This window comes from Eublepharis macularius, chromosome 2 (assembly GCF_028583425.1).
Source record: "Eublepharis macularius isolate TG4126 chromosome 2, MPM_Emac_v1.0, whole genome shotgun sequence".
Taxonomy (NCBI): domain Eukaryota; kingdom Metazoa; phylum Chordata; class Lepidosauria; order Squamata; family Eublepharidae; genus Eublepharis; species Eublepharis macularius.
In genome coordinates, this window is record NC_072791.1 from 218,751,574 (window position 1) to 218,776,954 (window position 25,381).

The 25,381-nt window shown below is 41.1% G+C and overlaps 2 protein-coding genes across 2 annotated transcripts in view; one reads left to right on the forward strand and one right to left on the reverse strand.

Moving 5' to 3' along the window:
• Positions 1-10,556, forward strand: part of GTF3C3 (general transcription factor IIIC subunit 3) — a 41,650-nt gene extending 31,094 nt beyond the window's left edge. The window contains exons 16-19 of the mRNA XM_054969889.1: positions 3,579-3,769; positions 4,951-5,075; positions 7,650-7,802; positions 9,667-10,556. Coding sequence (XP_054825864.1) covers positions 3,579-3,769; positions 4,951-5,075; positions 7,650-7,802; positions 9,667-9,789 — 592 coding nt within the window. The 3' untranslated portion in view covers positions 9,790-10,556. The remainder of the gene's footprint in view (positions 1-3,578; positions 3,770-4,950; positions 5,076-7,649; positions 7,803-9,666) is intronic.
• Positions 10,557-20,209: 9,653 nt separating this feature from the next.
• CCDC150 (coiled-coil domain containing 150) overlaps positions 20,210-25,381 on the reverse strand; it is a 57,133-nt gene continuing 51,961 nt past the window's right edge. The window contains 4 exon segments of the mRNA XM_054970132.1: positions 20,210-20,248; positions 20,633-20,725; positions 21,933-22,052; positions 24,335-24,421. Coding sequence (XP_054826107.1) covers positions 20,210-20,248; positions 20,633-20,725; positions 21,933-22,052; positions 24,335-24,421 — 339 coding nt within the window.

Genomic DNA, 25,381 nt, shown 5'->3' on the forward strand with positions numbered 1-25,381 from the left:
AGTGATGAACAGATGGGTCCTGCGAATGGGGCTGCAGCTCTTAAGATGTCAGATGCCGATTTGTAAATAAATAAATAGCACAGTTAATCTGAAGTAGAGGGAACCTGGAAAAAGGGAGCTGCTTGAGATGCCATTGTGTGTTCATAGTGGTGCTTTCTCGATCCGTATGACCTCTTCTGATCATTTCACGACCTACGTTTTTCTTGGGCCAAAAGCATCCAGGATATGAAAAAGCATGAAACCGGGCTACGCAGGCCACGGTGGTTGTATTTGGCTGCGTGTACATACATTTCCCGGCAAGCATCCAAATTGTGAGGGCGAAATGATTGCATGGTATGCTCTAGGGAAGGATTTCTTATTATTTCTGCATAGCAGTGACTTTCTGGCACCCTACAATTGGAAACTGCCCATTTCCACACATTCTCTATGGGGGCTGCCGCACTATGCAACAGCTTGCCTGAAGGCCCCCCCCCACCCACTTCAATCATTTCACACAAAACCTACAAAATAGAAATGTTCTTATAAAAGGGATCAGAGCTGTGGCATAACAGATCAGCCGAGGAGGTTGTTTCTATAAGGGATAGTATGGTATATTGCAATGTTCGTTCTACGTATCACCCCCTTTTACTGCAGTTCGGCGTCTTCCACCTTTGTAAACATTTCTTCTGTGTGGTCCGTCAAACCTTGAACAGTTTTGTTGCCATGGCCTGCATTGACTGTCCTGTTGCCGTTAGACAGTTTTTAAGATTAGTTGCTTGCATTGTTGTCCGACACTTCAGTCCTTGCCTACTGCATCGTTTTGTGTCTTAGAGATCTGTGCTGCTTGATTGAATCTGTTTTTAATATTTTGTAATTCACCTTGAGTCTTAGTGAGAAAAACAGGCTACAAATGAAATTATTAATCATAATGAAAAAAATGAGATGCTGCTCTTTGAATAAGGTTTTTGAGTGTAGAGAGTGCTTTGCTTACACTGTCCTGATAATCCACACAACCGTCAATGTGCCTGAGATTTATTCCCATATTGCAGGTTGGGTGGCCCAGGAATGAAGGGAGTTTCGACCTGGGGCTTTCTGTCTCTTGGTGATAGAATACATGTTCCCGTGGCGACATCAGGTGTTTGGATGTCTCTGTAGCTCTTCACGTTCTTCCCAGTGCATGCTGGGTCAAATTACCATTGCCAAGCTCCAGAGCTGTCTGTTTCCTGGCTTTAGCCAGAGCTCTGTCTCTCTGGGGCTGACAAAGTGAACTGTGTCAAGGGAATCCTGAGTCTGTACTTAAATTAAATTGTATGCTTACCTGTGCAATATATTCATCTTCTAAGATTCAGATTGGTCTTCTTGCAAGTAGGGGGAAATTAGCTGCAAGGAAGATGGCTATGCAAGAGGGGTAACTGCAAGATACTTCCACCAATATTTATGGGGTCCTCTCCCCAAGGAAGCAAAAGAGGCTCTGGTCTTGAATAGAAGAGTATCTTTATTAAGGGGGAAATCGCACGCGCGCACGCACGCACACGCACACACACATGAGAGATTGTTCGCAAACACACGAGATGCCTAGGAAAAGCAGTGGTGAAAGTGGAATAGATTTGAGGGATTTCAGGGCAATAATTACCTATCCAAAGAGCAGAATAGTCCACAGAAGAAGAGCTTCAAATGTCCAGCATTCTCGGCCAGGAGAGAGAGAGTGTCTTAGGGAAAGTGACCCTAAGGGAGCAGCACTTGGATCCAGAAGGCGTGCACAGTTTGAATGGGGCAAGAAAACTGGTTCTTACAGGGCAAAATGTGTCCTGAGACTGGGGAGCCCCCTCTGCCATTGGGACAAAGTCTGTAAAGGTCATCTCCGGGGAATGACAAAGGTTTGATTATTTTGATTACTTGCTGCTGGAGTGTGTAAAAAGAAGTGCAGAGTCTCTCCTGCTAATGAATCTCCCCGGAGCTGGTTTGATGAATTTAGATATGAAAAATTTGTCCCGGAGACAAATTAAACTTATCAGTGATGATTGATTGATCCTTGATCTTAGGGTGGGGATTTCATCACGGAAAGCAGGCATCAGAATGTGCTAAGTGGAGTGACTCAGCGAGACCCTTTCTTATCACAGCTCATGCCCACAGCGACTGGAGAAGCACCAGTCACTCTGCGTTAGCATGAATATCCCATTCATGCCTTGGTCTCCTGGGCGAGTCTTAGAAACGCTCTTGCTCAGCCTGCTGGAATCCCCCCTGATGCAGCTCAAGCTGCATTTAATCCAAAGGCCCTATGATTTTTTATCATAGCTCTGTATCAAATATGGTGGAGCCGGGGCCGACTGCTTACACAGATTTAGAAAAGGACTTTGACGATTGTTTTTTGCAAGGGGAAGTGGGCGGCAGAGGAAGGTGACTAGAACAGCATGGAGCCTGAGGAAGGGTCAGCCAGAACATGGGACAGCCGTCAGCACGAGTGCCGTTCAGAGCTACCCCTGCTGAAGGGCTGTTTTCTGACTCCTGTGTTGTTCTTTGCGAAAGGAGCAGCACAGGAGCAGGTTGGGGTGGCATGAAGGACATCAATGGGCAAGGCAAACCAGACTCAAGGACAACAATTGGTGTGGATGCAGCCTTAAAGCAATTCTGGCTCTTGATGGGGAACAAACACCCCTCATGGTGACTTCTTCTGGTTTGCTTGAAATATTTGCACTGTTTTTTCCTCCCTACGAACGTTCGAGGTGGCTAGTTAAAGATGGGAAAATATCCCATGAGAAAGCCAGCTTTTAACCAAAAATAGCAGAAAGGCTATCCGCATGGCTATTAAAAAGCAACTTCAGAATGTGTTCTCCATTCCACTAAATGATCAGCCCACTCACTGAGGTCTTTTGAAGCAAAAATTTCAAATCTTGCAGCGCTCCAGAACTGTGGCGGTCAACAGTGGTCCTTCTCCATGTTAGCCTTGGAACAACCTGTGTGTATGTTGTTGCCTGCCTACTGTTGGAGGAGGGAGAACACTCCTCCCACCCCCCTGTCCATAAGGAGAGATGTGAATGCTCTGTTTTCATATTGAGTAGTAATAATAGTTTATTGTTGTAGCCATAGGCCATAACATTCCAGCATATGCGCCATACAGCAATATGGGTAAGACATAAATATATATTTACCTGCAAGATAAAACTTAAAATTTAAACCTATGATAAAAATAAAAAGCAGCAAAAGAAAGCAGGAAAAAAACCCATAAAATTACAGTTTGGCTGAAATTCTTACAGGATTAACAAAAGCTAATTTCTTACTTATATTTGTTGAGGGGAAAGTAAAAGTAGCCACTTTAAGAGTAACGAGAGGGAAAACATCAAGCAATAAAAATTAATATATTCCTCATCTGGGTCAAAAAAATTTACAAGAAATCGATTCTATTTTCCTTTGTTTGATCGTGGGATTGTTGTCCTATTTCTGAAGAAGAATCGCATGAATTAAGCATCTGACTCATCCGCCACGTGAGCTGTGCATGTTCCCATGTCCGTCTAAGCCAGGCCTTTCTCTTTGCAGCGCACAGAACGATCCATCTGTTTGTTTTATAACATCTGAAAAAAACGCATGCTTCTTCCTCTCAGGATAATGGTCATGGAACATGTCAACAGACCTCAGCTCTGGAATATCTTCAACCAAATCACCATGCAGTCACAAGATGTCCGGCACCATCGCTTCTGCCTCCGGCTAATGCTGAAAAACCCCGAGAACCACGCTCTTTGTGTCTTAAATGGCCACAATGCTTTTGTGTCCGGTAGTTTCAAGCATGCTCTTGGTAAGCTTATGGCTACAGTTCACAAACTGTTACATGTACGATCTGTGGTAATGTTTGATGTTACGTTTCCTGCTCCTATTGTGTGATTCCCCGCCCCCCCACCTAGTTCTGTATTAGTAGATCAGGGTCCCCAACCTTTTTGAGCCTAAAAACACCTTTGGAATTCTGACACAGGCTGGTGGGCACAACCACAAAATGGCTACCATGGAAAATGGAGCCAACCACAAAATGGCTGCCATAAGAGGTGCAGCAGAGCCAATCACAGAATGTTAGTGGGGTCATGCATAACTCTAATAGCCACTCTTTAGCATTTCAGGCAGAAACTCTGTTTAACAGGATGCCTTTTAAAATCAACATATTGTTTAAAAATATTTTCTTGCACACTCACAACTTACCTTCCGTACAGAGTGAAGATCCCTGTGCTATGGTGGCAGCTGCAGTTGAAGCAACTTTTTTGAAAATCTTTTTTTTTAATTCCAGGAAAATGTAACAATAAAAACACATGTACTACAGATTCAGGAATAAGGTGTGGAGGGATCATTTTATAAAAACATATTGTAACTTCAAAGAGCCAAGATTTAAACAATCTTTACAGCCAATCAGAAGCCCCACTGAATCCCCATAGGCCCTGCCTATTTTCTGAAAACGCTTGGTGGGATCCAGGAAAGGTGTTGGCGGGCACCACGACACCCACCAGCAACACACTGGGGACCCGATGTAGAAAGTAGCTGTGTTATAGGAAACTCTTCAGACAATTGGGTGTCTGCTGAGACAAGTCAGGAAACTTTTCAGCTGAGATGCGAGAAACCCCATAAAAATAGGCAACTAACACATCTGGGATGAAGACAGTGGCAGTGGGCCTTCAGCTGACAGGAGAGCAGTAGCGGGAACAGTGTGAAGGAAGGCCTACCACCCCGTACTGGAAGATCCTACCACCCCGTACCGGCTCACTCACTGCTTCCGGGTGATTAATGCTTCTAAAGCAGCAGAAACTAGTGCAAGAAAGGCACAGCTGTTTACTGATCAATGGGAAGCTGACATTCAAATGTTTACTTTTAGTAATGTACAGCAGTGTAACTTGGCTAACAGCAGCTGTTTCTTCTTGTAACCATTTGAAAGTTTTATCAGTAAGAGATTTTCAAAAGAGAAATCCTGGCGTAACGTCACTGTTCCCTGCCTAGGACAATACGTCCAAGCTTTTCGTGCGAATCCTGAAGAGCCGCTCTACAGCCTCTGCATCGGGCTGACTTTCATCCACATGGCGTCCCAGAAATATGTGTTAAAGAGGCACGCGCTCATAATTCAGGTCAGTTGGCGGTGCACACCTGCATGGAATAGGCTTTCCTCTTGCATGTTAGAGGCATGGCTTCTCGGAGCATTAGATGTGTGGTGTGGCTTTCTCCAGTGATGACTAAGCAGGGATTATGCTATTTACTTCAGAGTCATTAAAGATTATGATGTTACACCTCTAATGCCAATTTTAAACAAAGAATGCCCTTTTCGTATCAGTAATTGGGCTTTCCTGTAAATATGTGGATGAGTACATAAGGTCGCATAATAAGAAAATAGCCAGTGACATTTACTCAAATCTATAGTATTTTGTGTATTAAAGTTAAAAGCAAGCAGGATGTATTTTCTACTCAGGCCAATAGACTTCAGCTGTCAGAGGTCTGTCTTTTTAAGACAGAAGTTGCATTGAAAATGCTATTAATAACCCAGACTTCTATTTCAATTCTACTTAATTTAATGTATGTTTTACCCGACTTTCAGCTAAAGTCAAAGCAGGTTTTTCTTACTGTATGTGAAATATGTATAAAAATATGAGAACTTTGTCTTTATACTTAATAGCCATGTGTACCCATCACCTGTGGATAAAAAAAAACCCAGTCTACAAAATTATCTGGGGCTAGGGCTTAGGTCTCTAGCATACTAGAGAAAGCCCAGATTTGTAGACAAATATGAAAAGTTAAAAAAAAGATATCTATTTAGAGCTAAATCCCCCCATCGGGAATAGTGACAGAGATTTCTCAGAAAAAATACTTCGGGTGGCTTGGGGGAAGTTATCAGAGCAAATAACAACAACAGCATTAAATTTGTAAACTGTCCTTCAGGATGACTCAACACCCACTCAGAGTGGTTTACAAAGTATGTTATTATTATCCCGACAACAACAAACACTCTGTGAGGTTAGTGGGGTTGAAAGAGCTCCGAGAAGCTGTGACTGACCCAAGGTCACCCAGCTGGCTGCAAGCAAAGGAGTGGGGAATCAAACCTGGTTCTCCAGATTAGAGTCCTGTGCTCTTAACCACTACACCAAACTGGCTCTCAGAAGAGGAGCAGTTTTGGTAGGGGTTGGGGAGATCGAAGGGCTCCGAGGAGGAAGAAAAGAGCAAGTGATTGAATGAGTGACTGGAGTCAGGGAAGACAAGCGGAAAGATAGGGCAGGTGGGTGATCGCTTGTGGGGTGAGTTTGTGTGTGTTTGTGTGTGTGAGAGACAGAGCCTGGGAGGGAAGGAACTTGAAGCATGGAGGGGGGCAGCATAGAGGAAATGGGATTTTGCCTTCTCTGCGAGTCGTCACCAGCCCCCACCCCTCCTCCCCTCCCGTAGCATTTAAACTCCCTAGGATAATGGCTGCAATCCTGTCCATGTTTCTTTGGGAATAAGCCCCATTGAACTCTGAGGTCATGCTTCTATTGCTCTCCGGGTTGATTGAATGGCAGCAGAACCCTGTCAGAAATCAGGTAGCCTACGTGTCTGGACTCCCGTTTTACCACTTGGGGCACAATGGAGCCGCAAGAACACACCTTGCCTGAGGAAAAAGGGTAGATTAGTAATCTAGATGGATGGGAGTGGGTCAAGCAGGCCCCAGGGGAAGTGGTAAAATTTAAAAAAAAACTTCTGTGATTGCATGGACTATCTTCCCTGCTTCCAAGGGGGAAAGAACCCATCCTTTATGATGTGTTTTCCTTGGTCAGTAAAAAAATAGAAAAGAAGTCCCCCCTAGAATGGGGAGTATAAGAAAACAGAGCATTTTCTCTGTTTCACTCTGTATGTTCAATTGAAGTAAAAATTGCTCCAGCAGAGGATACATTGCAATTTATTTTAAAAATATTATAGGCAAAAAAGTACAGAGTACTTGACCTTATTAAGGTTAAGGAATGCAGGGAGAATGGGAAAACAAAGTTTTATCCATTCTCTCCCCCCCCCCCCCGCTTCTCGGAATATTTTCACAACATTTTTAGGACATTCTAGTCCGTTTCAGAGGGACTGACATGAGTTTTCTTTAGCTGCAGTTGGCTCATATCTTACCCTCTCCCCCCCAAAAAAAACCGCTGAAAGCGAGACAGATCAGAGATCATCCTTCCTACCTTCTGTGCACTTTTTGAGTCTTCCAGCTTACTTAGTCTCAGATGGGCAACCATGTTGGTCTGCAGTAGAAGAGCAAGATTCGGGTCCAGTAGCACCTAGGGTTGCCAGCTCCAAGTTGGGAAATTCCTGGAGATCTGGGGGGTGAAACCTGGAGAAATCTGGAGAAAGTGGGATTTGGGGAGGGAAAGGACCTTTGCATGGCATAATTTCATAGAGTCCACCCCCCAAAGTAGCCATTTTCTCCAGGTGAACTGAACTCTGTGGCTTGGAGACCAGCTGTAATTCCGGGAGATCTCCAGCCACTACCTGGAGGCTGGCAACTCTAGTAGCACCCGAATCTAGCTTAAATAGATTGATTTGAGTACTGTATTGAAATTGCTGGTGCAAGAAGTTTCCTTGGTGTTCAAGTGGGCAGTAGGGCCTGGAATGTTAGAGGACACTTTTATGTTCTTCAAATGGCTCTTGCCATTCTCAGTTTTGTCTCTGTGCTGTTGTTGTTTTTAATGCAGGGTTTCTCCTTCCTTCACCGATACCTGCACCTCCGTGGTTCCTGCCAAGAATCTTTGTACAATTTAGGCCGTGGCCTTCACCAGCTCGGATTGGTACATCTGGCAATTCACTACTACCAGAAGGCTCTGCAGCTCCCCCCGCTGGTCCTGGAGGTATTTGGCACTAGTCGTCTCCATCAGTGAGCGATAATCAGTAGAATAAAAACTCAAGATTGGTATTGGTACATTTTAACGTTTGAAAATTCATACAATATTAAAGAAAACGTATATTGTAGTTACTAGGCCAAAGAGGGGGAGGGGTCCTTGACTGAAAAAACCCTCAGATAAGAATACGACACAAAGATAATAAATAAACAAATCTAAGAAATATGTATATAATGTACGTGTTTGGGGACAGCTCCCCAAGGCCAAATCCATGGTATTAACATCGCAGGGCTGGATGCTTTGGACGACGTTTGCTCTAACATGGCTATCCATACACGCTGCCCTCACTGCATCTCATGATCCAGCTAAATTGTGTATATTTTATGGTGAGAAAAATCATCTTTGGACTGCTGAGCAAGTCCTGGCAACAAGTCTCTGATCCCAGCATTCATGCCCAGCTGCTACTACCTCCAGCCTGAGCTCTAATGGCAATAATTTCATGCAATTTTCAGTGGCAAATGGCCAAGGATGCTTCAGGCAGCAGCAGCGTTTCTGCTTATTGTTAGACTTGTGTTGGCTTGGATGGACTTTCTAGCAGTTCCACTTGGATGTTATTTTCCAACATTTTCCCTCCACTTAGTGTTATCCTCTCCTTCTGAGCATTGACTGCCCCCTGGTCTTTGGAGTTTTGCTGAACTCTCTGTTTGCCTGTTACATAGTTTTAATAAAACTTCCAGGATTAAAGAAAGTGGACCGTAGTCTCCTCTGAGCTGACCCTGACAGAGAAGGTCCAGGATGGTTAGCTGTTTCCTATAAATAAAAACTACTGTCAAAATAAGCTGCCATTTCCCTTGAAGTATGTACAGGGGGAGACTGATATTCTGGAGGGATTGAATCCATCGTTCCTAGATGGAGTGAGTTTGGCATTCTCATAGCAGGCGAAGAGGTTGGTGGTGGCTCATGGGCTCTGCTTTGCTCTTTGAAAAGCAGGTTGGCATGGTGGCCCAGAGCGCCTTTTATCAGTTGTGTTTGATGTGCCAACTCTTTAAGACCCAGCACCCAAGTATTTGAAAGACATTCTCATTCCATATATCCCAGTACACCAACTACAGTCCTCAGACAGCCATTTGTTGACTGTCCTACCACTTATGGGTGCCCCATTTGGCATCGGCCAGAGCCCGGCATGTTCCATCATGGCTCCTGCTTTGTGGAAGGGGCTGCCTGAAGAGATGAGGGGGGCCGTCCTTGGCTATCTTCAGGAGGTGTTGCAAGACGTGTGTGTGCGCCAGAAAGCTGAATGGGAGTTGCACAGCAGGCATCTTGTGTGGGTGGGTGGGTGGGGGGGATTTGGGGTCTGTTATTTTATCTTGGTTTTGCTTTGGAAATGTTTTTTAACCATTGTTGTAAGCCACCTTGAACCATATGGAAAGGCAGAATATGAATGTTTTAATTAATTAAAACGCAAGAGAGTTCTTGTTTGTTTTACAAGCCACTTTGTCTTCCTCCTTCTCTACTCTCAAGTATTTTTATAGCTCTGCTTTTAAACCTTCAGAAAATTATTTCTGAGGTCATCCAAGGCCTTACCCACTTACTGTGTTCAGGAAACATGCAGTAGAACTGAGCAGATTTGCTTCATCTTTTCCTATCTTTTTTTTTTTAAGGCCTGTTGTGTAGACATAACCTCAGGAGTGAAGTTGGGGAGGGGGGGACAGACAGCTCCTGAAGAAAGTATCAGAGATACGTCCGTCTTTAAGTATGAAATGATGGCTTCGTATGTCTTCGGTGTACCTGAAGGTACAGCAGAAGAACTGCAGTGCAGCTTGTTTGGCTTGCTGAGAGGCTAATTGGCTTTTTTTCCATTCTCCAAAATCAGGGAATAGAAGCTGACCAGACAGACCTGCGAAGAGATATTGCCTTTAACTTATCGCTCATCTACCAGAGCAGTGGAAACCTTAGAATGGCTCGGAAGCTGCTGTATACATATGGGACTGTGTGACGTGACTGCAGGCGTCAAAGAGATAATGGACAAGAAGCCAGTTACCTGCAAGTATGATGGGGCCTCTCGCACAGATACATGTGAGAAGTCAAGAGGAGTTCAGACTGGTGGACTTGCGTGTTGTATTTATTTTTATTTTTATTAAAGAATTTGAAAACACATGCAGATTTTAAAAAGGAAAAGAGAAATAAAAGCTAAAGAGATTCAAAAAGGGGAAAAAAGAAGAAAAAAAGGAAAAGGAAAAATAAAAGCAAAAATGTATATAGGAAACACTTTCGATTTTTTCTACAACAGATTTTGGCATAGTTACAGAATTCACACTTGTACTCTTGTTATCAGCATAAGCGTCTCAACTTCCATAATCCCTTTCGCCCCCTCCCTCTTATAATTCAAAGCCACAAATCATTAATCATTTTTTTCCAGTTTTATGCACAAAGTTAATGAGAAGTTTCCAATTTGCTGTCAATGTGGACAATATCTTCTCTCTAATCAATGCCTTAAGTTTCGCCATCCCCACTTCTCTATTGAATGCAATATTGGGCGTTTCCGCTTTTGAGCATATAGTAGCCTTTGTCGCCATTGTCATATATAAAAATAAGATAACATGTTTATTTTCTGTCTGTCCATTAGTCCCAACAAAAAAGCTTCTGGTTTAAATTGTAGATTAATCTTCAAGATTTTCTGTATCAACATATGAATTTATGTCCAATATTTGTTTGCTTTGTTACAAGTCCACTAAAGATAATAAAATGTCCCTTCATATTGATCACATTTCCAGCACTTATTGAAAATACCTTTACACATTTTAACTAATTTTTCTGGAGACATATGCCACCTATATATCATCTTGCAAAAATTCTCTTTCAGCGTAGAACTCAAAAGTAAATTTAAGTCCCTTCACCTACATATTCTCCCACTGATCCACTTGTATGTTGTACCCGAAGTACAACATTTTATCATCGTTTTTCACTCCTCCTTCTGTCTCAATTTCAACAAAAATCTACAGTTTGGCAATAACATGTTCATTATTTGTACAGAATTCTATTTCAAATTCAGTCTTCCCTTGTTCAAAGCCCCATGATCTTTTATCTATTTTAAATCTTTTTAATAGTTGCACATAAAAGAACCATTAGCTTTAGCTATCAAGTCTTCGCTTGGCATTTTACAATCTCCTTGTGAGAAATCTAACAAATCTCTGTAAGTTAACCACTCCTGTTTAGGTATCATTTCACGCCTGTAGAATGCTTCCCGTGTTGAAAGCTGTAAGTGTCTTCTGAAAAAATCTCGGTTTATATTTATTCCATATCCTCAAGACAGCCTGTCTGATATAATGGTTTTTAAAATCCACATTAACTTTATCATACCAATTGTTGTAATATATATTTGGATTATCAGTACTGGGGTATTTTTCTTCACTGGCTGAATGGCAGCTTCAAGCAGCCTTGCTTTAGAGCTGAGGACAGAGGAGATCGAATGCATATACTACCCCACCCCACCAAGGGATTTGAAACTTGTGATGTGATCTGTCTGGGAAAATAGACCAAACTGTGTTAGTAATACTTCTTAATAAAATCCAAGCAAATTATAGCAAATTTATAGCAAATTATAGCAAATTTGTTCAGAGCCAGTGAGCTTCATAAAGTAGAAGAATCTACTGTTCAGTGACAGACCCTGTTGGAGAAGAGACAGACTATCCTATGACTCCATAGGTGACTCCTGTATCCATTCACTGATATTCAGCAAGAATGAACCCGTAGCAGCATCTTCTGGAGAAGATCAAGTGTAAGCAGTATGAAACTGTGTGTGTGTGTCAGCTGTTCTTCTGTTTCCTAAACAGAAATGCCATCTTTTCAATAACTGGATTGAACAGCACTACCTATTACCTTAGTTTTTCCTGCTTTTACTGTAAATCTGCTGCATTTAAACATTTGCTTCTCTCCTTTTTTCTAGAAGTTTAGATTCAGAACGCTGCCCCAGCTAAACCCCCTCCCATACTCCGTAACACGTCATTAATGGAACTGTAATCAAAATCATGCATGGCTGGATCATGTTTTGTTTCCATATACACATAAAGGACACTGACAGTCTGTTCCTGTGTGCACCCACTTATCTGCAGAACCCGCTCCTCACAACTGACACCATTTTTCCACTGTCCTGAATGCCAGATGGGTCAAAATGGTACTCAATTAGACTGTGAAGAGCTCCACCAGGGACTCTTAAACTGGTGAACTGGGCACCGAGAGAATGGACATTAATTTTAAGAAACTTCCAGGTGATGTGCACAAGGTGCAAGAAAAAAGAACCTTGATATACCATATATCCTGATGAGGTCTGAAAGAGTGGTGATGGAGAAGAAAAGGCTAGGGGGTTATGGTGGTTAGTTCACAGAAAGGAGACAGTGGTGATTTAAAGTGGACAGTTCCAGAAGGATTCTCAGCTTCAGAAAAGGCCTTCTTCCAACTCCCACTAGCCTGGAAGATGGCCCCTTACCTTGAGATGGCTGATCTGGATCCTGGATTCACACTACAGAAACATCAAGACTGCGCTACTGTAATGCACTCTACATAGGTCGTTCTTCAAAGTCAGTTCAGAGACTCCAGCTGATATAGAACACCACAGCTTGATTATTATTGGGAGCTGTGCAGAGCATATGCATTCCTTCCATTCTGCAGTCACTCCATTGGCTTCCCATCAGTTACCAGGCTCAATTAAAAGTTTTGGCTATCTCATACAAAGCCCTTCATGGCCTTGACCCCTCATATCTGTGGGACCAACTTGGGATCTGGGGGATCTGCCCTGAGCATGCTGGAAATGTGGGGAGGGCGGAATATAAATAGAAAATAAACAAACAAATAAATAAAAACTTGCTCCCTATGTTTCACCATGGCAGCTTCAGTCGTCTGCTGATACCACCCTGCAAATGGGCTAAATCAACAGCTGCCCATACACACACAGCCTCTGTGGCAGCCCCCGCCTTATGAAATGAGCTGCCTGAAAAGGTTAGGAAAGCTCCCGCTCTCCGGGCTTTCCTCAACTGATGCAAACCTGAATTATTCAGGAGGGCTTTTTCACTAAGGATGTGCTGTGAGAAATGTCTTAGAGAGGTGCTTTAGAAAAGGGACAGGGACTGTAGACTATACTATTGGGTACTGTGTTGATGCAGATCTGTTTCTGCTGGGTAGTTTCTGCATTGTTTAATATATCATGTCAAATTAATTGTTTTGGGGGGGCGTGGCATCAAAGCCTTCAGGTATGGATGTGCACTAGAAGAGCTCCATCTCTCCTTGCCCTGAAAACCCCACGAAACAGAAGATAACACTTACCTATTTAGCTTATTATGAAAAAGCAGGAACTGGAGAGAAGGAAAAGTCGCCCAAAGTCAGCGAAAAATCTCCAGAGTTCCTTTCAAATTGCGGCCCAGGCAGCGCAACAAGAGCACGGAGAGAGCTCACCAAGATGGCCGACAGACAACCTTCTGGAGCTGTAGTGGCAGTAAGTCCTGCTGACAACTCTCTTGATGCGCAGTTTGCAAGACTTGAACAAAATCTACTCAAATGACTCTCCTTATCCAACCCTTAACAATGCAGCTTGCTGAGATTAAGCTTGAACTACAAAAAATGAATCAGACAGCAGAAAACGCACTTGAATTTCGCATCATGACGCAGAGAGATCTGAGAGACGTGCAAAGCATTTTCAAAAACCAAGAAGATAGAATAATAAATTTAGAAGTGGCAGCTCGTCAGAAAAATCTTAAACTTCATGGAATAGATGAATCGGCTATAAATGATGAAGATATGATCAAAACAATAACATCTTGCCTTAAACAACAACTGAACTTGCAGGCGGATTCGATCCCTCTAATAACTAAAGCTTATCACGTTAGCTCAGTCCGTCAGCAAAAAAACTGCAATATGCCAAGAGATATTGTTATCGAAGTGCCTGATTACACCAGTCGGAGGAAAATAATGAATGAAACAAGAATTAGGGGATTTATACCCTTTAATGAAGTTCAGGTACATGTCTACAATGATCTGCCAAGGGATGTTTTATTGAAAGGGAAGGAACTAAAGCCAGCAGCAGAAGCCTTAAGAAGAGCCAAAATTCAGTATCAGTGGCTAAATCATACGAAATGAATGATCTATCATAAAGGTCAACATCTCATCACCTCAGATCACGACTCAGCATCAACTTTACTCAGTAACTTAGTTTTAGAATCACCAATGGAGACAATCAGACTTAATGAGAAGCAGAAGCTCGCTCCATCAACATCTCCTCAGAAGGGGAGTAAAATACCGATAAGAGACATTTAACCAAGTTCTTTGTATGATTTTTTAAAAGCAACTGGTAAAGTTATCATACTTAACATCATATATTTCAGCATGTGGGGGAAAGATGGGTGGGGCCCTGTAGTTTTGGAGTATTCCAAACTAGTGTGTATTAACAGCACTCTAGTTAAGTGGGCTGATTAGAATCTCTTTAAAATAAATAGTTAATATTAGCAGGTTTATTAAGGGAAGGGAAGGGAAGGGAGGAGGTGGGAGAGGGGGGAAATAAATGCCAGATACAATAAGATTATATTACTAGTAAAGGGGGGAAAGAGAAGGAAGGGGAAGGATCTTTAGGGGAGGGATAAGGATTGGGGGAAAGTAGAAAATAAAGCAAATAATTGTTACATACATCAGTTAATTAGTTATCAAGGTGTGACTGAAACACTAATTTCTTTATTGGCTATCTTTTATTTAACTTCTCTCTCTATATGTTTATATATATATTTAATAATTAGGGGGAAATTAAGTAGTTGAAGCTGATAAAAGGGAAAAACGAGCTATTATTTGATCAATTATTTGGTGTGTGAGGGTAACACTTTAATATTTAGAATTCATTTACTTTAAGTTTATTATAAAGTTAAGAGAAAAAAGAGGAAGAGGGAAAGAAGTAATCCAACAAGAATTTGTTAATATAGTTATAGTTGAATTCATTGTTTAAGGTATTAAAAGTTGAAACAATTCATACTTAATAATTTTTCCAAGTAGTTGTGGTTGATTAGGATATTATTGTTAATTAAAGGTATATCTGGTATTTGAAATTGTGAAGCGTTATAGTTATATTACAAAACTATTGGGACCATTTTACTTCTTACAGTTTTGAACCGTTATCTGAATTTGCTTTTAACTGATAGTCAACAAAAAAAATTGTTTTTAAAAAAGCAAGGTATCTTTAGTTTATGTTCATAATTTAAGATTAATATTATATTGGAATGGCGATAAATATCAAGGCTACTTCATAATGTATGTGGCCTGGGGGATCCTATAAAAAGAAAACGAGTACTAGCTTACTCTAGCCAAGACAAGATCAGATATTATATTTTTGCAGGAAACACATCTTCACCCTTTAACTAGCCAAAATTTGACATCAAACTGGATCCAATTTCAATTCCATGCGAAGGGAATGTCCAAAGAGAGAGGCATTGCTATTTTAATTTCGAAAGCTTTGCCTTTCCAGCATCAAAGCATACTTAGAGACCGAAAGGACGATTTTTATTTGTTAAAGGTAAAATAGGAGACCAATTATATATACTGGGCTCAATCTGTGCTCCGAACATAGAGCAGGTAAATTTTATAGAGGATTGTTTGGATACACTTTCACACTTCCAAGAGGGTCACCTGATTTTAGGCGCTGACTTAAATTTCATAACAAATTACAAATTAGATAGATCAAAGCCAAAAAACAAACCATATAAAAAAACCCTTACACCAGATTAGCAAAAATCTTAGAAGATAATCATTTGATTGACACCTGGAGATATCTTCATGGAAATGAAAAAGACTTCACATATTTCTCACCTAAACATAACATGCACACCAGGATTATCTTTTAATTTCTGATACGTTAGTCAATGAAATAGTTGCCTCAGAAACTGGTAGCATTACAATATTGGATCACTCTTGGGCCGCTTGCTCATTAGCAACTACGCTTGAAACCATTAAACAAAAACATTGGTCACTAAATAAAACACTTACTTGTCAAAATACTGTCAAAGAAATCAGCAGGTTCATCGAATTGGCTATAACTGATAACATGACAATCGATGTTAAACCAAATATTTTATGGGACACAAAACTGTCACCAGAGGCCATATAATAGTTATTTCAACACAGGTAAACGAAGGAATGCTGCTCTGCAAGACTTACTAGACAATATTAGGATTCTTGAAGTGATGCATAAAAAAAACTGGTGGCAAAATAGTATATAAAAAGCTATTGAACCAAAGGAAATTACCTGAATCTTTGGAAACAAATAAAATTCAGAGGAACCTTCAACACGTTAAACAGAACTTCTGGTTTAACACTCCAAAACCCTTGCGTTTATTATCTTATAAAATTAAAGAGAAGAAATAAAAAAAATTTAACAAACAAATTTATGATAATAAAGGAAGATTACATATGAAAACAAAAGATATTAAATCTTTTAAAGAATATTATGAAGCTGTTTACAAGTCTAAATCACCAGACCAAGAGAAAATTACACAATTCTCACTTAAGGGTCACTCACGACCCTTAAAAAAATCAGAGAAACATCGTTTATTGCTTGATAGCCCTATTACACAACAAGAAACATTTGATGCCATTAAGGGACTTCAAAATAACAAAACACCAGGCCCAGATGGGTACCCTTCTGAATTTTAAAAAAAAATTGTGATAATCTGTAAACTTCTAACAGACACCTGTAATGCAGTATTAGAATCAGGACAAATACCCCCATCGTGGACAAAAGCATCAATTGTAGCTGTCGCCAAATACAGTAAAGATTTATCTAAAACATCATACAGACCCATATCATTACTGAACCAAGATTATAAAATTTTTACAACTATCTTAACAAAAAGGCTAAATTATTTTATATCTCTTTATATACATCTGAACCAATCAGGCTTCATTCCTAACAGAAACTTAACAAACAACATATATAAGACACTTAACGTAATTTCTTACTGCCAAAAACACCAAATTGATTCAATATTCCTTTCCCTTGACGTTGAGAAAGCCTTTGATTCTACTGAAATCCAGTTTTGAAAGGAAACTTTACATTACATGGGATTTGGAGAAAAATTCCTCAAAACAATAAACACCATATACTCACAACCCTCTGCTCAAATCATAGTTAATAATCAAATTTCTGAAAAGATTATTATTCAAAGATGAACAAGACAAGGGTGCCCACTCTCACTTATTTTATTTGCATTCGCAATAGAGCCACTAGCAACCGCAATTAGAGAAGATGACCACATCCAAGGAATTCATTTGCAAAATAAACAATACAAATTAAGTCTTTTTGCAGACGATATGTTAATTTATTTTACAACTCCTATAAATTCTTTATGTTCACTTCAAAGTAAATTGTCAGACTTTGGCTTAATCTCAGGATTAACGATTAACCACACTAAGTCACAATTGCTCCCAGTTTACCTCAAGGCTGATACTTTGAATCAGATTAAACGAATCAGTACATTTCAATGGGCCCTGAAACAGATTTCATATTTAGGGATAACTATTTCAATGGAACTCAAACCGCTTATAGAACTGAATCATATCAAAGCAATTAATCAAATTAAATTGGAGCTAGCCAAGTGGGATAAACTTAATCCTTCATGGTATGAACGATACCACCTCATAAAATCATTTATTTTTCCAAAACTTCTCTTTTATATGAGAGCAATACCACTACCAATCCCACCAAGTAAGTTAAGGATTTGGCAAAGTATTTTAAACAAATTTCTGTGGCAAAAAACCGGCCAACAATTGCATTTAAAACAGACTCAAAAAATCACAAGGGGGCTTTAATTACCCTGATCTTGAACTATATCAGGCAGCCATTAGATTATCAAACGCCTTACAAATTCTGATTCCATCAGATACTGTAGAATGGGTTGATATAATGCAGTCAGACATTAAATTTGATAACTTACAAAACCTAATTTGGAATGACAAAAAAGAACGTCTGCAGAAATTACTAATCCCTTTCTTGAAGCAATACTCAATGCTTGGGATCACTTTAGATACAAAATAATGCCCAAAATTTCCAAATATTCTTCATTTCTTGAACGACAGTGGTTTCCACCAGGATTATCTAAAACCTTTAAGGATGTATGGATGGAATCTAACACGACCCAACTGATATTATAAGTAATAAAGGAATATTGAGTAAAACTGATTTAGAACAAAAAAATTAAAAAGAAAATACATTGGTTCACTTACCTACAACTTTCTAATATGCTAAATCAAATTAATGTTCGGAATATAATTAAAACACCCTTGAAAGATTTTGAACTACTGTTGGATACTAAAACTTTTAAACAAAAAGGTCTGATCTCAAGGGTATACAATATTTTGATAGCATCACTGCAGACTAAACCATTGAAATGTCAAATAAGTTGGCATTTAGACTGTAAATCAGAATTCACACCAGAACAATGGAAGGAAATCTGGACTTCAAGAATATTAAACTCACGAATAATCACATCTAAAATTCAAATATATAAAATATTACACCGATGGCATTTAACACCGAAAACACTCTCCAGGATAACTTCTGCAAACTCACCACTTTGTTTGAAGGGCTGCGGTGGTATAGGGACATTTGCACATAGTTGGTGGAATGCCCTCAAATTAGGATGTTTTGGCTAGATGTATTGAAACAAGTAAAGGAAATAACAGGATACAGCATTCCTTTGGATATGGAAATTTTATTTTTAGATAAATGGAATATAACAGAGATTCCCTATATTAGAAAGGATTTGATTAATATTTTTGGTAGCTGCTAAGAGCTTAATCACTTCAAATTGGAAAATACAAAAAAATACCTTCGATTGAAAGTTGGTTTGAAAAAATTTGGGACTACTATATACAAGCAAAAATATACAATAAGGTATACCAAGAGGAGAATTACCCAAAAGAAACTGATTTTTTAGCAAAATGGGCCCCCTTTTTTGAGTACATAATTGTAACTAACCAGCTGCCTCCCAAAAATTTTACATTTATTACTATGGACTGTTGAAGCTTGAATTAATCTAATTTTATATAAGTCATAATCTGTTAATTGTTGCTTATAATAAGCTATATTAACTATATTGTGACTTATGTTCCTTTTGTAAAGAGCATATATGGACTTCATAGTTTTGAACTGAAAGCCTATTGTTACTGGTTATTTTTTATTGTAAAACTTTTGAAATCAATAAATGTTTAAAAACTTTTTAAAAAATTGTTTTTTGTTTCAGCAATGTTTCAACTCTGTATTCAGATTCACCCTATTGTATTATATTGACTTACATGGTGTAATCTGCCTTGAGTGTTAGCGAGAAAGGTGACCTATAAATAAACAAACAAGCCCATACTGATGTCTCCAACTTCCTGTAATACGTATCTTAAGTGAAGGAATTGTTTGCTAGTTCTCAGATGTTAGGAACAATGATTGAAAACACAAATGGCCGCTGTTGTAGAAAAGAAATATTTTAATTCTTTATAAATTACAAAATTAATAAAATACACACATCTGTTATATATTCACACAAATATATCAAATTACACACTGTATTGTAGTGGTTGAGAATGAGGGGTTTGAAAAAGAAACTCGTTCTCACCCATGATTTGCCCTCCAACCCAGTCCCTGGCTGTCTGAGATGCCGACCATTCACTCTGCTAACGCTAAAGCCTTCCCCGAGCACAAGAGGCAGGATCCACCAAAACGTTCCTCTGCTTCTCTTGTGCTATTTGTGATCTTTAACAGAGGCCTTGGCACATGTTTGCTAGCTGTGTGGACTGGCAAACCAGCGTGCTAATTTAAATTAAATGTAGAATGAACAATCATTAAATCAAATATTTATTTAAAAGTTATACATAATATCATGGATTGGTTTCTGGCTTTGATTTGTCCCCCCCCCCCAGCCGATCTGTTGCCCTACTTGATAACAGCGGAAATGAAGCGTTGCTGTTAATGAGTTCCAGGAGATGCTCACAGTGAAGTTTGAGGTTGACTGATTCAGTAGAGGAGCTGGTCCTTACACTGTGCGGAAGGCAGCATTTTCCCACCATCTCCACATTAAGGCAGCAGACACTGCCCACTCGTGCAAAATTATTCTCCAGAGCAGCCTGGCCCCGTACTGAATATGACAACCTTACAGGCAAAATAGCTAGCTTAGAAAAAGGACATTTGAGAAACTACCTCTTGGGTTTCAAATTCCCGGTGTTATTGACTCAAAAGTCCTGATTTTAGGCTTTGGTGTTGTGACCATTAAAAGCCTCCAAGGCCGTCACCCTCTTGGTATATGACAAAGAAGGCTGTTCTGAATTAAGTATGTTTAATTACAAGTGTGGTGAAGGGCTGAGCTGTGGAGAAATACAGGCGGAACCCCCACTTGTCCGCTTCATACTCTTTGGAGGTCTGTGGATTCTAAAGTGACTTGCTAAGGAGGAAGATGTATGGAACACTGGGGCAAATCTAGGTTTTGAAAATAAAACTGGAGTGCCCGGGAGGCATTTTGAACCAGATTTTTTAATAGATGCAGTCTAAAGCCCAAAGCTCAGAGGTTTCCCAGCTGCCGGTTTGTATATATTTAAAAAAGGACTTTCCGTGGGAGCACCCCTAGCTCACCACAGGACCTCTGCGTACTCCAGCGAGTACGTGGGCGCTCACGGGGTATAAACAGCCCAGCCCTTAAGCCTTCTCCGAGGAATGCCACCACTGCTAGTAAGCGGCAATGCCCTTGGCCAGAGGAATCCTGTTCATGGGCACAGCATCACCACCACCTGCCACCTGGAATCTCTTGGGTATGATGTCCGTCGCTTACTCAGCTCAGATACTTCCTAGCAATGAACTTCAGGTGCTGTTTAGTCTCCCAGCGCTTCAGACAAGCCTGGCTGGGAAGCTTCACTGGCCTTTCCTATTAAGAGAGGAGGATTAATTGGTGCTGCACCCTCTCCGAGAAGCTGCATCACAAAACAGACATCTATATGGAGCTGCCCCTGCTTGTTATTTCTGTCTAAATGATCATCCGGCCAAAGCTGCGGGAAACACAATCTCTGTGATCCGCAAGCCTGAAAAGTGGGTGGCTGCGAGTCTCATTTAAATGCAAGGGTCTAGTGACCCAGGTGGGCCCAAAACAGCAGCCACGAGTTTGTCAATAATCCCCTTTTCTTCAAAATATCTTTGCTTGAAAGGTGATTGCTTTTCTGGCAGGGGAGGGTGTTAAGGGAACAAAGCTCTCCACCATTTATTTATCTCTCTCTCTAATGGGGACTCAAAAGTGGTTTGCATCATTCTCCCGTCCTCCATTTTATCCTCGTAACAAAGAGATGAGGCAGGTTAGGCTGAGAGGGTCACCCAGGAAGCTGCAGTGGCAGTGCGCGGATGCTAGCCAGGGGTTTCCCAGGTCCTAGTCCTGCACTCTAACCCTGTGTGGCCACGTATATCACCACCTTCAACTGCACGATCCAAGAAAAAAGGGAAGAAGCCCATTTCTTTCACTCTTCCGGAAAGCCATGCCAACAGTTTGAACAGTAACAACGACATTTAGTACTTTGTGTAATCTGTACGACAGATTGTATATATCGGGTTGGATGGGGGGAACAGTCAACAAAAAATAGTAAGCCAAGCCCTTGGCCTGCCATAAAAACAGAAGCTTGGGCCTTTTCTGTTTTGCCACAGTCATAACAACAACATTCAATGTGTATACTGTCCTTCAGGACAACTTAATGCCACAGGGTGGTTTACAAAGTATGTTGTTATCTCCACAACAATCACCCTGTGAAGTGGGTGGGGCTGAGAGAGCTCTGAAAGAGCTGCGACTGACCCAAGGTCACCCAGCTGGCTTCAAGCAGGGGAGTGGGGAATCAAACGAGGCTCTCCAGATTAGAGTCTTGCCGCTCTTAATCGCTACACTAAACCAGCTCATACATAGAATAGAACTTGGTAGCTGTCCCCCTCCCCCACAATCACAATTTGCATTAAATTGGAATAGGCAGTCAGTGTGCCTAATAAATTCCTGAAAAGGCTCAGGCTCAGTGTGTCAGAACATGGCACGGGGAGAGCCTGGCTAGAGATTTCCATTCCGCAACTGTTTTGAATGCAGAAGGTATTCCCTTACTGACCTCTTCCTCGTAACCTTGTTCATCAGGAATCCTCTGCTGCCGGTTTTTGGCCAGCTCCCGCTGCAGACTGTCAAACTTCGATTTGAACCACAGATGAGCTTCCTCCAGATTCGCTGTTATCTGGTGGGGGGAGGGAGGCAAGAGAGAGGAGAGAGCACGTGAGGACTGTTCTGCCATCTTTAGGGTCCAATACTCCTCTGAAAGCCGACCTTTCAGATCAATGAAAGGTTTTTGAATCCTTTAATAGTGGCTTTCTAAGCAGAGTTAAAGCTTTCTAGGTATAGAAGTATAGGGACTTCTATACCTTCATGCTGTAAGATCACCTAAAAGGGCAGCCATTGCCCTAATGAAGTGGTCCTCTTCTTCCTTCAAATAGATGCTAATATGCCTTTAGCTCCAATCTCAGAAAGTGTATACAAGTCAGACAGGGACAGGAAGAGTTCCACAAGATCTTCAGGTCAGCAGATCCAAGAAGGGATTTTAAACAACGTTTGGCCATCAAAATGTAATCAAATGGACAGGACTGACGGGCGTCCTCTTCTCATGTTAGCGATGTACTACCATGTCCTAGCTATAGCTGCTTTCCTGGCTCGGACTCTACAGCCGCTGCATTTTGTTAGGCCAAGAGTCTTTAATATTGCAAGGCTGAGATCTCATCTGCCCTGCTTCCCGAGAAGTGTATTGATTGATTAGTTTAAAGGAAAACATTCTTAGAGGGTCCATCAGAGCTGAAGAGCCAGGTCGAAGCTGCCTCTGATTCCCTCTACTCTCCGCTTGATCAAATACTCGAGGACACAGAATGGGAATGCACAGCACGACTTGCCATTACAAAAATTAGTGGGTGAGGTTTGGAATGCAGAAGAGGTGTCTGAATGAGCCAACATCTCTCGCTAGACACCCAGATGAACAACACAAGTTTGTAATTTCAAAGTATCTGATGAAGGCAGCTTGACTCTTGAAAGCTTATACCCTGGACGTTTTGTTGGTCTCAGGCACTACTGGACTACTGCCTGAAACTGTAATCTAAAGAATGCAACCTTCATTACATGAGCCAACTCCTGCAGATTTAACGCTGTCTACGTTCAAGAGCCTAGAACAGCTTTAATACATCTGTTCTAGGACAGTGGAAGGATCTAATTGTAGTGGCGGAATCAGAGGCAGGAATCTCTCAAGTTGGTTGCTACAAAGACTGTTTTTACCACCGGTCAGGCAAAATCAATTAGTGCTGCATTTTCGACCTGCAAAAAGACTTCAATCAAACTGAAGACAATCACATCAGTGGTTCTCAAACTGTTTGAAGCCGGACTTAGTTCTAAATGTAATGTATTTTTCAGGATTCCCTCCATGCTATTTCCCCCCCTCCCAACTAACATGCAGGAAAATTCACATTAATTAATACTGAACATATTTAGAGTTTATTTTTCATATTAAATATATTGCGTTATTGACCAACAGACTGAATTTCAGGGTCATTCTGCGCTACATGCTGAGGCAAACCCAAATTTGCCATCCCGTTTCCCTCAGCCTCTTCTTCCAGCCACTGTATTCCTCTTCCCTCCAGGCCTCACAACCTAACCACGAGGGACTCGCAACTCAGTTTTGGGTTCTGACCCAGTCTGAGAACCAACAATTTCTATCAAAAGCTGCTCCTGGAACACTGAAGAATCAACATGTTATGTGTTCCAAAGACACATAATAAACAACTCCATACCCATGCTGCTTTTTTAATTTTATTTTTTAAAATTTATTTTATTCAATGTATATTGAATATATCTTTCCCTGCAAGCGGGCTCAGAGCAAATCACAGGCAGTAATAAATACAATCAAAACAAATTATATAAATTAGATTAAAACATCAGTCATATCACCCAAACATTAAAACACATCTGTGGGGCAGGGTGGCCAGCTACCAGATGATGAACAAACTAGGGGGCAGCACTCCCACCCACTGGTAGGAGGTCAGTTTTTCGGCCCGCCTGCCTCAACCCCCATATGCCTGGTAGAACATCTCTGTGTTGCAGTCCCGGTGGAAAGGTAGTAAATCTGGCTAGGCCTGGGTTTCCGCAGACAGAGAGTTCCACTAGGTTGGGGCCAGGACTGAGAAAGCCCTGGCCCTGGTTGAGGCAAGGCGAACGCCCCTAGGGCCAGAGACCACCAGTAAATGTTTATCTGCTGAACGGAGCAGTCTCTGGGGAACATATGGTGGGAGGTGGTCCCGCGGGTATGTGAGTCCCAGTCTGCAAAGAGCTTTGGAAGTTAAAACTAACACCTTGAATGTGATCCGGAATTCTACTGGGAGCCAGTGCAGCTGGCACAAAATTGGTGTTATACGTGACCAGAAGAGAGTCCCGGTCAGAATATGCGCCACTGCATTCTGGACCAGTTGTAACTTCTGCACTGACCTGTTCCGACTCTATGCTGGCTTCTTTCAGTTTCTTTTCAGTATCGTCTTTGCATTTCTTCAAGCATCTGACTGTCTCTTCCAGAGTCTTAAGTACACAGAAAAAAATATAAATTGGAAAACAAAATTAATCTTCATTCTTCTGCAAGCAATTTCTTAACCAATTAGGAAACTAGTGTCAAAAAGATACAAACTGACCTACTTGTATCAGCTGGGGAGAGAGAATCACTGCAAAGATAACAATCACTCCTCTCCCCCCTCCCACCAGCAATTATATTTTTGGCGGGAACCATTCCTGAGAACTCGCATATTTCAATTATCAAGTCTAGACAATGGGAAAGCAGGAGATCAAAGTTGAGACACAGTATTCATGGGAGTGAGCAGTGTACAAGGTCAGACGCACTGAAAGCTCCTTTGATAAGGCATCTGCAGCTGCTGTGAAAGTCTGTGAACGCAAAGCCGGTCTGTGAAAGCAAAGCAGTTACAGCACGGCAATGTGACATTAAGTTACAGCATGAAACACTGGTTCAGTAGTACAGGTCAGCACCAAATAATGGCATGGATGGGGCAGACATGACAATTACAGAGGAAAGAGGCCAGCCTATTCCCCTGACCCTAAAAGACTGGTCTGATATATAGCTGGTATATACGGAAAATGTTAATATGACTGAAGCACGTTCAACTGAAGGGAACAAAAAATGCTTGCAGTACAGTTGCATTCAATGGCCACCATTTATTGAGTACGTGCACACATAATATTCTTGCTAGAATAAACTACAGTATATCAGGAAGTCGGTACTTGCCAGCAGCCCAAGGATCATGGAAAGAACTGAGGGCCTGATAACCTTGGAACAATAAAGTTTAGATGCAGATTGAAGAGCAAAGGGACCAAAACGCGCCTTTATTTGACCCCACGCCCCGTAATCGGAATCTCCTCTGTTACAGAGCCGGAGGGGCCATCTTTAAGTTTAGCAAATATATTAGAAAGAAATTTCTGAATCAGGAATAATAAGCATTTGTCCATATTAGTACTTGCTACTTTTGCCCA